The following is a 13,846-nucleotide window of genomic DNA, read 5'->3' on the forward strand; positions in this document are numbered from 1 at the left end:
AAAATGCACCAAATAACACTGTGGCACTAGTGGGGCCAGCACTAATGTGCAGCTTACCGCCCGCATAAACGCGGGTGTGTGGTCGCCAGAGTCCCTTGTCTGAGTCCCCCAGAGCCTGTGTCCGTTCTCCAGCCAGACTGCATGCAGGAATGGCTGCCGGCGTCCTGTGGAGAGGGGCGGGCCCTGGGCGTGTTGAGACCAAGAGCGGGAAACTTGCGTCCCCACTGTGCCCAGTGAGAGGGCTGGAGTATGTAAATAAGACTCCAGCCCTCGGCGCTGGCTATAGAACAGCGTCTCTCCCTTTCCCTGATTGACAGGGTGGAGGCGGGAACGAAGTAGAGCTAGGCCGCAAAAGCCGGGGACTAGATTTATGAGCGCTGCCGCCGTAAAAGCGCGGGCAGCGCAAGTCCCCGGCGCACTACAAGTCCCAGCGGCGCCGCCGCTCCCGGAGCGGCCAGCGCGGTAGTTCCCAAGACATAAAATCACTCAGCTAAGCTGCAGTGACTCTAACCCGAGCGCGCAGCGCTACTGTCCCCGGCGCACTAGCACACCCAGCAAGCCTGGAGTGTGCGTGGCCTGTCTGTGCGGGGACACAGAGTACCTGAACGTTGCAGGGCCTTGTCCCTGACTGTACTCAGCTCCTCCAGCAGGGTCTCTGGGTCTGTGGATGGAGCTCGGCCTCAGGGTTTGGGGGCCGGTAAGATCCCACTTCCACAGAGCCCCTTAGGGGGATGGGGAAGGAAAGCAGCATGTGGGCTCCAGCCTCCGTACCCGCAATGGGTACCTCAACCTTACAAACCGCAAGTGGGGGTGAGAAGGGAGCATGCTGGCGGCCCTATATGGGCTCTCTTTTCTTCCATCCGATAGAGTCAGCAGCTACTGCTGACTAAACAGTGGAGCTATGCGTGGATGTCTGACCTCCTTCGCACAAAGCAGAAAACTGGTGAGCCAGTGATCCCACTGGGGGTGTATAGCCAGAAGGGGAGGGGCCTTACACTTTTTAGTGTAATTGCTTTGTGTGGCCTCCGGAGGCAGTGCTATACACCCAATCGTCTGGGTCTCCCAATGGAGCGCCGAAGAAAGGGGGAACGACAAGAGAGAGCTGCCAGCTCTGACGTCCTGCGAATAGAAGTGATGGCAACGAGAAACACCACCTTCCAAGACAGGTGAGAAAGGGAAGATTCTCGCAAGGGCTCGAATGGGGGGCCCTGAAGTGACCCTAGGACTAGATTAAGGTCCCACGGCTCTAGAGGCCGACGGTACGGCGGTGCCAGGTGAGCCACTCCCTAGATAAAGGTCTTAACCTGTGAACGAGCGGCCAGTGGCTTCTGAAACAGGATTGATAACGCCGATATCTGGCCCTTTAGTGTTGCGAGCGAGAGACCCGCATCTAGGCCTGACTGCAAGAATGCCAATAGGGAAGGAAGGGAGAAGGCGAGAGGAGAAGAAATATTATGCTCTTCACACCACCTGAAGAAAACTTTCCACGTGCGGTAGTAAATTTTTGATGAAGATGGCTTCCTGGCCCTAATCATTGTCTGAATCACTCTTGAGGAAAAACCAGCCTTAGCTAGAACCCAGGATTCAATGGCCAGGCCGTCAAATTTAGGACCTGTGAGTTCTGATGGAAAAGAGGTCCCTGCTGCAGGAGATCTGGACGGTCTGGAAGGCGCCACGGAGCGTCTGCGAGGAGCTGAGTTAGTTCCGCGAACCATGCTCGCCTGGGCCAGTCCGGAGCCACTAGGATGACCGGTATTCCTTCCGCCTTGACCTTCTTGAGGACCCTCGGAATTAGAGGGAGCGGAGGGAAGATGTACGGGAGACTGAACTGGCTCCATGACAGGGTGAGGGCGTCGACTCCTAAAGCCAAGCGGTCGCGGCACCGCGCTACAAATCGCGGAACCTGACGGTTGAACCGGGAGGCCATTAGGTCCACGTCCGGAACTCCCCATCTGTCGCAGATCTGGTTGAAGACTTCCCGGTTGAGGGACCATTCTCCGGAGGCGAGGCCTTCCCTGCTGAGGAAGTCCGCCGCCCAATTGTCCACGCCTGGGATGTGTACCGCTGAGATCAGGGAGTGATGACACTCGGCCCAGTGCAAAATCTTCTTGACTTCTCGCATCGCCCCGACACTTCTTGTGCCGCCTTGGTGGTTGATGTACGCCACCGCAGTCGCATTGTCCGACTGGATCCTGACCGGGCAACCCTGTACTAGGTGCCGAAACTGCTGCAAGGCTAGCCGGATGGCTCTTCTCTCCAAAATGTTGATCTGGAGACAACTCTCCCTCGGTGACCATCGCCCCTGCGCTGTGTGATGCCGAAATACTGCTCCCCAGCCCTGGAGACTGGCGTCGGTGGTCACTATCTTCCAGTGGAGCGGGAGGAAAGACCTGCCTGATGCGAGGTTGCGTTGATTGAGCCACCAACGGAGGGAGTGGCGGGTCTCCGGCGAAAGATGAAACCTGCGGTCCAGAGAAAAGGGAGATCTGTCCCACTTCTTTAGCAAGGCCAGCTGGAGGGGCCGGAGATGGAACTGTGCAAAGGGTACCGCTTCCATCGCTGCCACCATACGACCGAGGACTCGCATGCCGAACCTGATGGAAACTTGGCGCTGACGCCGGAGAGCGCGGAGGCCTCGTTGTAGGGAGGACATCTTTTCCTGTGTGAGGAAAACTCGCCCTTGGATGGTATCGAATACCATGCCTAAACAGGTGATCCGACGGGCCGGGGTCAGAGAGGACTTCTTCCGATTTATCAGCCACCCTAACCGTGAAAGGGTGTCGATCGTGACCTGAACCCCAAGACGACAGTCCTCGAAGGAAGAGCCCTTTATCAACATATCGTCCAAGTACGGGATGACCATGACACCCCTGGAATGCAGGACGGACATGGCAGCAGCCATGATCTTCGTAAAGACCCTGGGTGCGGATGCGAGGCCGAAGGGAAGAGCCGTGAACTGGAAGTGATCTTCCGCTATCGCAAAGCGGAGGAACTGTTGGTGAGAGGTGGCTATCGGGACGTGAAGATAGGAGTCTTGAATATCCAGCGATGCCAGGAATTCGCCTACCTCCATGGACGCGATGACGGACCGGAGTGACTCCATGCGAAACGGCCGAGGCCTCACCGACCTGTTTAGAAGCTTTAGGTCGAGGACGGGACGGACAGAGCCGTCCTTTTTGGGGACCACGAAAAGGTTGGAATAGAACCCCTTGAAACGCTCTGCGGGAGGGACTGGTACCACGACTCCGGCTTGGAGGAGGGAGTCTATGGAGTGAAAGAACGCGCGAGCCCGCGCGGGAGACTCGGGAGGGCGAGATAGGAAAAAACGTCTCGGTGGCTTTGCTTCGAATTCTATTTTGTAGCCTGATGTGATGATCTCTCTGACCCAGGCATCGGCGGTCAGAGGGGATCCACACATGCTGAAAACGAGACAGACGCCCTCCCACAAGTCTGGCGCTGTTGCGCGCCGACCGCGAGTCACTTGGAGGAACGTCGGCGGTAACCAGAAGAGGATCTCGTGGATTGTCGGGGGCGTGAACGCCAGGCGGGATTGGTCTTGAATGACGGGGTCTTCCCGTCTCTCGGAGGAGAGCGGCTTTTCCGCGGCTGGGGATTGGAGTTGAAGCTGCGAAAGGGCTGGAAACGAGCGGTGGGGCGCCGATTCTGGAAGCGCTTGGGGCGCAATTGGGGGAGAGATGTACTCTTTCCTCCCGTTGCATTGGAGATCAACTGGTCCAGCCTATCTCCGAAGAGACGCTCCCCTAGGAAGGGCAGGGAAGTTAGTGACTTCTTAGAGGCCGCATCCGCGTTCCAGGACCGGAGCCAAAGGGCTCGACGGATGGCCACATTGTTGCTGGCGGCCTGGGTCGCGCAACTTGCAGACGCCAGGGCTGCATTGAGCAAGTACTCACCCGCGAGAGAAATCTGCGAGGCGATGGGAACCAGGTCCGGATTGGCAGGAATGGCGCGGAGACAGCAGCGTAGCGTGTCCGCCCAGGACATCAGGGCCTTCGCAACCCAAACCGAGGCAAAGGCCGGAGAGAGGGATGTGCCCGCTGCCTCGAATGCGGAACGGGCCAACCTGTCAATAGTACGGTCCGTAGGGTCCTTGAGAGACGTACCGTTAGTGAGTGGAAGGACTGTGTGAGAAGACAGGCGGGAGATTGGGGGGGGGGGGGGGGTCGACCACAGGGGAGCCTGCCCAATCCTTTCGAAGACCCTCAGGAAAGGGATAATGCAAATCGATGGACTTACCGCTGGTAAATACCCTGTCCGGCTGTTGCCTGTGGCTGCGCAGTAACTCAGCGAACTCTGGATGTCCGCTGAATGTGTTCTGGGCCCGCTTCACCCGCTTAAACGAGACCTGGGTGCTCTGGGAGGAGACAGGGTCCACCTGTACCTTCAAGGTCTGGTTCACTGCTTCTATCAGGCTATTCACCATGCGCCGAATATCAGCCGCCTGCTCTGAGTCCTGCAGGGGTGCCGCATCGGAATCATCATCGGAGCAGTCAGAAGCCTCCCTGGAGGACTGACGGTCTGGACCTGGGGATGAAGGTGAAACCTAGGAAGAGTCTGAGGACGAGACCTGGCGGGTCCGTTTTTGAGCAGCAGAGGAGGACCCTGCAACGGGGCTCACCTGCTCCGGAGGCGATTGCGCCGGGTCTGCGGGAATCTGGGCGAGCGACGGCAGCAGGCGCAGAGCTTGCGCGATGGTCCGAGAAGCCTCAGAGAGGGAATCTACGGACTGGGACAGGGACGCTAGCCAGTCGGGGGGGGGGGCGGGACGCAGGGCCCTGCAGCATATGGCGCTGTGGCATCCGCGATATCAGAAGCGTCGGCCGCGGAGTCCTGCGGAGGCTGCGCGTCTGTAGAACAGACGGAGCATAGTGGGGCGTCCTGACCCTGGGAAAACTTGGACTTGCAGGAGGAGCATGCAAAAAATAGTGCAAAGGGGGCCTGCTTGGATTGGGTGGGCTTAGCCTTAGGCATGGTGAAAACAGGTACTCTCCCTGGTGGCTGCTAGGAAGGAGACAGGAGAGGGTTAACTCGTCCCTAAACTCAGAGAATGCTACCTAGTGAGGGCTACTCCTTAGGAGCAGAGCTTACCCAGGTCCTGTGTGCTGCCCACCAGTCCAGAAGGGGAAGTCCAGGAGAGCTGCCCAGAAGAGTCAGAACGCCGGCGCGCTGCAGCCTCAGGGGACCAGAGGCAGGCTAAAATGGCGAGGGGACGCTGGAGGAGGCTGGGGGAGGAGCAGGATTCCGGCGCGAAAACCCGGAGGATTCACAGCCCCCACCATCAGCCAGGAGGCAGAGCAGTGGGAGGATACAGAGGGAGACGACCGGCAGCCAATAGCGCGGCAGCGGGGGCGTGGCTAGGACGCAGGAGCGACTAGGCCCAGACTGGGGACTAAATTTATGGAGAGGGCCGGGGGAAAGTGCAGGAAAGGTCGGTCTTACCTGCAATCGGCGGCGCCGGCCCAGCGATGGATGCGGTGCAGGCAGGGCTCTCTGGCCCTGCCTGTGTACAGCGCTGCTCGTCCAGGAAGGCTCCGGGGGAGAGCGTGCTGAGGCAGGGTAGTGGACATCATGATGGGAGTAGATCAGCCCCCTATCAGGAGAAGGCAGCGTGACAGGGCCCCATCTATTACACACGCGCTGCGGAGGTTCCATCCCTGCTGTACTCCCCTGTACGCCCTTTGGGGTGATACCGCAGGGCGAATCAGGGGTGCCCACAAAACAACCTGCCCACACGCGCACCCCCGGGAGTGGTACCACGGGGACGGACGGGGGAGAGGGCCCGAAGTCTCAAGCCCCTGCGACCCTGGGGAGTGGTACCCACAGGGCTGCGGAGGATGAGTGAAGCGAATACCTGCAGAGAAAAAGACGACAGGTATGAGAGTGATGAGCGGCGCCGAAATAAAAGAAAAAAGCGCAAAAACATACATGGCTGAGGGGGGCCGAGACGGCCCACATCAGCCTCCTACGACACTAAGCTAAAAACTGATCTGAGCCCGCCTCCGGCTCGGGGTGTATACTGCTAGGGAGGAGCTAACTTTTTTATGTTTACTTAGTGTCAGCCTCCTAGTGACAGCAGCATAACCCATGGTCCTGTGTCCCCCAATGAAACGATAGAGAAATACAGCTAATACGGCACAGTCTCTGGATATCCCAAATGAAGACTCCATTAGCAGTCTTCACCCAAATTCCTCCCTTGACAATACAATCCCCCACAGTCCCATCAATCCAGACAAGGTTTTTGTCACTGCCTGATCTACACATTTAGTAGTTCTAACCCCCAGAGGAGAGAGGCTCAGCTTTCCTAAGATTTGTAACCTCTCCTCTGAAATCCTTATACCCACTCCATATAGAGACACTAAAGCTAAGTGAATAATATCCTTGCACAGGACAGGCTCCTGCTGCCGCCAGACAGGGAAGAGGAGGGTGGAGATGGCCGAGCGCCTTAAAACACAGATTTCTTCATATATATTTGTCACTTTAATTATAAACTTGATAAGAGGATCCAAAAAAGTTAGAAATTAAAGGGTTAGCTCAGTTCTGTTTACTGTTGCATGGAAAGGAAAGCGCCATCTCTGACACCTGCCTGGATACAAGCGCTATCAGAAACCTCCAGAAATCCCGGACAGTCGCAAGTCTTGGTGACATTTATAAAGCTGGATTATGGATCTCCACATGCATCGCCCCATGGAATGACAGTGCCTAAGCAGGATCTCTTAATATAGACAAAAAGACTCACTGCACTCACCAAACTGAGGTGTGAACAAGAGCATAACTGAACATGACAAATTACAAAAAAAAGACAGTTTGCACTCGGATAATGCTAACGTATGGGAACCATGAATGTGTGAACATGGACCTGCATTACTGCTAAGGAAAATCTAAGAAAAATGAGAAAAGTGTGACCGGTCACTCATCAAGCGTAGGAAGGTGGTTTGTGAGGAGATGGGCCAGAGAGCTGTACGTACAGGGCCAAGCCCAAGACGGTGATGTGAAGAGAGCGGCCAAAGAGCTCTACATGCAGGGCCAAGCCCAAGACGGTGATGTGAAGAGAGCGGCCAAACAGCTCTACATACAGGGCCAAGCCCAAGACGGTGATGTGAGGAGAGCGGCCAAAGAGCTCTACATACAGGGCCAAGCCCAAGACGGTGATGTGAGGAGAGCGGCCAAAGAGCTCTACATACAGGGCCAAGCCCAAGACGGTGATGTGAGGAGAGCGGCCAAAGAGCTCTACATACAGGGCCAAGCCCAAGACGGTGATGTGAGGAGAGCGGCCAAAGAGCTCTACATACAGGGCCAAGCCCAAGACGGTGATATGAGGAGAGCGGCCAAAGAGCGCTACATACAGGGCCAAGCCCAAGACGGTGATGTGAGGAGAGCAGCCAAAGAGCTCTACATACAGGGCTAAGCCCAAGACGGTGATGTAAGGAGAGCGGCCAAAGAGCTCTACATAGAGGGCCAAGCCCAAGACTGTGGTGTGAGGAGAGCGGCCAAAGAGCTCTACATACAGGGCCAAGCCCAAGACGGTGATGTGAGGAGAGCGGCCAAAGAGCTCTACGTTCAGGGCCAAGCCCAAGACGGTGATGTGAGGAGAGCGGCCAAAGAGCGCTACGTACAGGGCCAAGCCCAAGACGGTGATGTGAGGAGAGCGGCCAAAAAGCTGTACGTACAGGGCCAAGCCCAAGATGGTGGTGTGAGGAGCAGCTGGAGAAACGAACATGCAGGGCCAAGTACCCCGGCGGTGTGTAAGGAGAGCGGCCGGAGAGCTGTACATGCAGGGCCAAGTACCCCGGCGGTGTGTAAGGAGAGCGGCCGGAGAGCTGAACGTGCAGGCCCAAGCCTCCCAGCGGTGTGTAAGGAGAGCGGCTGGAGAGCTGAACATGCAGGCCCAAGCCTCCCAGTGGTGTGTAAGGAGGAGAGCTATCCACGTATGGCAAAGGCCCTCTGCACTTAGGGCTCATTTACAAAATAAAATTGGAAAAATTATTACTTGGGAATGGAATAAAGAATTGTAAAAGAAGAGGTACAGATTACTCTGCATCACAGCAACATAACAGCTTAGACCAGTCGGGGCTACAAAATTAAATAAATAATCTGCTGATGAATTACCTTTAAGGGGACAATTACTGGGATTGTTTCTCTTTTGCATTTCTGTCTTACACCACCATTTCAATTATCTATTTTCTCACCTGTCTCACATTCCAACTCCTCCTTGACTTCTGAAAATCCCGGAAAAGACTGTCTTCTTTCCGTTTCCTCCACCACCTGGAAGGCGTTCCGGAAGGCAGAGATCTTGTCTCTCAGTGTGGTATTTCGAGGAGACGTGAAAGGGTTGTCCTGTGAAGACAGAGAATAATGGCCTTAAAGGGGAAGTCCAGGGTTACCATTACCATACTGATGACAGATCCTTACAATGTGTCAAATATCAGATCGATGTGGGTCACACTGCTGAGACGCCCACTGTGGTGCCCTGCAATGGAGCGGTGGCCTGTAAGCGCACCCCCAATCCATTCATGGACAGATCTGTGTGCAGCGTTGAGCAGTTCCCTCAATCCCACATGGCCACTGCTGTAACTACAAGCGGGGGTTCTCTGGTCTAGCTATCCTTGAGGGGGGTAGGGGGGGGGGGGGTCTCAGTTATCCCCTATTATGTGAGCAGGTAGCAATCCCGCATACTGCAATACTGCGCACTGACTATAATCAGCTCTGGGAGCGCAGCGCTGAGGCTCAGTACATGATGAGCTTTGTCTGGGAGCACAGCTCTGAGGCTCAGTACATGATGAGCTTTGTCTGGGAGCACAGCTCTGAGGCTCAGTACATGATGAGCTTTGTCTGGGAGCACAGCTCTGAGGCTCAGTACATGATGAGCTTTGTCTGGGAGCACAGCTCTGAGGCTCAGTACATGATGAGCTTTGTCTGGGAGCACAGCTCTGAGGCTCAGTACATGATGAGCTTTGTCTGGGAGCACAGCTCTGAGGCTCAGTACATGATGAGCTTTGTCTGGGAGCACAGCTCGGAGGCTCAGTACATGATGAGCTTTGTCTGGGAGCGCAGCTCGGAGGCTCAGTACATGATGAGCTTTGTCTGGGAGCGCAGCTCTGAGGCTCAGTACATGATGAGCTTTGTCTGGGAGCGCAGCTCTGAGGCTCAGTACATGATGAGCTTTGTCTGGGAGCGCAGCTCTGAGGCTCAGTACATGATGAGCTTTGTCTGGGAGCGCAGCTCTGAGGCTCAGTACATGATGAGCTTTGTCTGGGAGCGCAGCTCTGAGGCTCAGTACATGATGAGCTTCGTCTGGGAGCGCAGCTCTGAGGCTCAGTACATGATGAGCTTTGTCTGGGAGCGCAGCTCTGAGGCTCAGTACATGATGAGCTTTGTCTTGGAGCGCAGCTCTGAGGCTCAGTACATGATGAGCTTTGTCTGGGAGCACAGCTCTGAGGCTCAGTACATGATGAGCTTTGTCTGGGAGCACAGCTCTGAGGCTCAGTACATGATGAGCTTTGTCTGGGAGCACAGCTCTGAGGCTCAGTACATGATGAGCTTTGTCTGGGAGCACAGCTCTGAGGCTCAGTACATGATAAGCTTTGTCTGGGAGCACAGCTCTGAGGCTCACTACATGATAAGCTTTGTCTGGGAGCACAGCTCTGAGGTTCAGTATATGATAGGCTGTGCATACAACTCTTGTTTGTTGAGGACTGAAGGCTACAGAGTTCAGGCATTTACCAGGGGCTCCGGCTCGCTGTTCCTATTGCTTCTCTGCAGTGCAATCTGCCGGACCAGGAAGTTCATTTCAGGGGACCCCCGGACTCCAATTGTGGACCTGCGCCTGTGCTTGTGCAAGGATTTGGGAGATTTTTCTGCAAGGAAAAAAAAAAAAGCCAAAAGAAGAAAAAAATATTTCAAACTCAAAATATACAAAGTATTTATAAGAGCAAGATCATAGCTGAATGGCAACCTTGAAGAGTAATCTGCAGGTAGCCCAGCACGTGACATCAGTGGAGTCAGGGACTCTGTTCCTACATCATGCTGATCTCAGGTGGCAAAATCCTGGTGACAGATTCTTTTTATTTGTGGCACAAAGAAGTGCCATCCTGGACCAGAACAAACCTGCGGCCAAACACATGGGCCTCTTCCATCATCCTTCACGACTTGAAAAAGTGCACCCCCTTTATTTTTTTTTACTCTTTGGCACACAGAATAAAATTATTTCTCTCCTTTTTCATAACAAAATACAGTGATCCCTCACCTATCGCGGGAGTTACGTTCTAGAGACCCCCGCGATACCTGAAAATACGCAAAGTAGGAGTCATATTTACTTTATTTTTTTACCTGTATTTTACGGTTTATAAGACGCAGTTTTCCTCACAAAAATTGGGGAGGAAAATGAGGGGTGCGTCTTATAAGCCGAATCTAGCTTACCGGGGATTGGTGGAGAATGGTGACGGTAGACAGGGGAAATGCTGTGGACTGAGGCAGGGGCCGTCCTGCGGGCTTCAAATAATAGCACCTGGAGTCAACGCGTGTGCAGCTGGAGCTCTCGGCTCAAGATCTCATCTCCGCATGCCACTGATCGCCCAGCAGCGGGCTTAAGGAAAATGGTGCCCAGAGAGGTGGCATGTGCGGAGGTGAGCTCTCGGTTCGTCATTGAGCCAATAGCTCAATCTATGCACGTGCCAACTCCGGGCGCCATATCTTTGAAGCCCGCACCGCTGACAATTTCTGGATGTTCCTGCCAGCACCCGCAGGGAGCATCTGCAGCACTTGCCGCACCGCTTGCAGCATCACCCCGCTCCACCACCGCCCATGCTTCCTGTGACCTCGCTCCACCATCGCTACCACCCACACAAGGACTCGCGACACAGTGAAGCTGCATTAAGTGAACCATGGTATAGCAGGGGGCGACTGTACATAAGTTAGTGGATACCTAGAAATCTGATCATTGGGTGACCCATTGAGCTCGAAAATGGACATTTCCGAAAGCCCATGTGAGCAGAGGGCGAGCACAAGCTCCTCACCTCCTTGGAAATTGCGGAGTGACGTAGGATGCAAAACGAACAGAGAGGATGGGTGAACGCTTCACTCACTCTTCATCTGATTCTCAGGAATGTTGGGGTCCTAAGTGATGAGACCCCCAGCGATCGATGAGGTTCCCTTATCATATTTATATATTTGGCAACAACCTCTACAATATGCCTCCATTCTCATGTATGCCCACAGAAGCAATCACAGGCATCAATTTGGGCACCGACGGACTTTTAGCGTACACAACCATACAGGCAATGGCTCGCCCCAATTGGGCCACTGAGCTGCGCCCTAACAACCTTACATCAGCGGGAGGTTTAGCAGTTTTCTCTCAAGCAATCACATCAAATAAGCCAGAAAGACCCTTTTCTTCACAACTCTGAGGCACCTTGAGATTGAGGAGCTCGGGTCCAAGACCCTCTTGGCAGCAGATACAGCCCATCTACCTAGAAGATCAGTGCCACTCTTTATGGCTTTTTCAGAAAGGAAGACACCAACGCCTAAGACATGGATAAAGGTGGCAGTCTGCGAAGACTCGATAGTCAAAGTGATAAAGTGTCCTTTTCTACACAGACCACCCTAACAGAGTGTAAGGGGGTGGATGGCGGGAATGTGTCCAGCCCATACACATTGGAACAAGCTGCAGATATACAGATTATTTCACCTGCACTCTTGGTGGTGAAGCTTTCACTAGAGATGCCAAAATCTTCCACAGTGACGGCACCGAAGTCCATGGGGGTGTCACATGGTCGCGGATCCTCGGGCGATGCCTCCATACTCTTTTTAGGAGAGGACACAGCTGTAGCTTCCGTTGAAGTATGGCTAGTCTGGGTGGAGCTGGATGGGGCAGAGTCATCACCGATATCGGCCAAAACCGTCACCTGGCTTGTCTTCCCGTTAAATATATTCTCCAGCTGGGTGGGGGTGATGTTCTCCTTGGACTCATCATTGCTGATGTATCTGGAGTGCGGCCGCTCGGTGGGGAAGAGGGTCTGCTTGTCATACGGGATGGACGCCTCGTCTTCAGATACGATTTCATACGACTGCTGCTCGGTCTCTGGCACCAGGATGGGGATCTCTTGTAGAATGTTTCTTCTGGCCATCACCGTCTCACCTGGAACCAAAACCATGAAGGTGAGTAGCTGGATGTGGGGACATTACTGGCACTGCTCATAGATAGCCACGTCATTATCGCCGTCACTCTCAGACAGAAGCATTTAAGCGACACACACACACACACACACACATATATAGATATATTTATTGCATAGAAACTCTCCTCACATGTACAGCACCAAGGGACCAGTGCTGCTTACAAACAACAGTAGTGTGCACATTATATATATTAGTGTGTGTGTGTGTATATATATATATATATATATATATATATATATATATATATATATATATATATATATATATATAAAATATTCACACACATACACACACACCTTGATGAGCCCTCGTGGGCAGAAACCTCTCTCCTCCTCTACCAGTCTGTGCCTTGTCTTGCTTATGATTATTGTACTTTACCATACCCCTTTGCACATGTAAAGCGCCATGGAATAAGTGGTGCGATACTTATACACACATATATATATCAAAAACAGGAGAAAATGAGTAGAAATGCTTCAAACAATATGTATTTTCATGCGTGTTTATTAATATATTTTCTATATCAAAAGAGTAATGAAAAAATACATATGCAAATTTATACAGAATACAAAGAAGGTGAGGCCAGGAGGAAAGATCTTAAAAGGTACCTACATAACCTGCAAGAACTCTTGTAAAGAGTCTTGCTAATCTACCAGGGAATGATATCTAAATATCATATCACATAGTTCCAAGCATGCATATACACATACAAAGTGTGTCTGCTGCTGACATAAATGTTCAAAAATTGCACAGTGGATAATTGTACCCTGAGTCTACTGATGTCTGCTATATAGAAAATCAATACTTGTCTTTATGCAAAATTTAAAACAGCAGAATTCAACATAGATACCAAGGCACAAGAGTTTTAGTTATATCAAAACCCCAATCAAACACTAGTGCGTGCATCTAATATATATATATGTATATAATGTGTGTACACACATTGTACAGCCCTTTTGAACTGAAAAACGTCTGTGTGCATATATATATATATATATATATATATATATATATATATGTATAACATTACACAGAAACCTATGCACTGCATGTACCATATATACACACATTACCTATAGCTTTTACCTGTGCGGTGTGTATGTATATGTATATATATATATATATATATATATATATATATATATATATATATATATATATATATATATATATATATATATATATATATATGTGCTCAGAGCTGTTCGATGTGCACGGTGTATAGACTATGTATGGACACATCTGTACGCAGTGGAGATATAACAGCTCATTATATACACATACATGTAAAGTCTGCATACACACACACATAGGAGCTCTGTATATATGCACGCTCCTGTATACTGGCTGTATACCCCCAGACTCTCCAGCTGCAGTGTGAGGCCGCACACCCAACCTCCCCCTCCCTGAGGTCCGCTCCTCGCCCCCGCACTCCGGTAATGAGCACCTATATACATACATGGACAGTACATACATGGACACGTCCGCACGGCGCAGACACCGCAGTGCCTTCTGATTCAAATTCAAATCTACCGCCCCTCACCGCGATCCCTCCGCCCAAGCTAAATAGTCCCACATAAACCTGTTTAACCAAACCACTATCAAGACCCCAGGCTCCTTCAGAGAAGGGCACCGATCATACTGATTGTTCTAC

The 13,846-nt window shown here is 52.4% G+C and overlaps 1 protein-coding gene across 3 annotated transcripts in view; it reads right to left on the reverse strand.

Moving 5' to 3' along the window:
- CDCA2 (cell division cycle associated 2) overlaps positions 1–13,846 on the reverse strand; it is a 74,330-nt gene that overhangs the window by 60,391 nt on the left and 93 nt on the right. The window contains exons 1-4 of one of the 3 annotated variants that reach the window (XM_075346465.1): positions 13,667–13,722; positions 11,702–12,151; positions 9,739–9,872; positions 8,205–8,352 (exon numbers count right to left, since the gene is read on the reverse strand). In XM_075346465.1, the coding sequence (XP_075202580.1) occupies positions 8,205–8,352; positions 9,739–9,872; positions 11,702–12,140 (721 nt within the window). In that variant the 5' untranslated portion in view covers positions 12,141–12,151; positions 13,667–13,722. Of the gene's footprint in view, positions 1–8,204; positions 8,353–9,738; positions 9,873–11,701; positions 12,152–13,651; positions 13,723–13,846 lie in introns of those variants that run through there. The other 2 variants (XM_075346464.1, XM_075346466.1) reach the window with 2 other exon arrangements.

This window comes from Anomaloglossus baeobatrachus, chromosome 4 (assembly GCF_048569485.1).
Source record: "Anomaloglossus baeobatrachus isolate aAnoBae1 chromosome 4, aAnoBae1.hap1, whole genome shotgun sequence".
Taxonomy (NCBI): Eukaryota; Metazoa; Chordata; class Amphibia; order Anura; family Aromobatidae; genus Anomaloglossus; species Anomaloglossus baeobatrachus.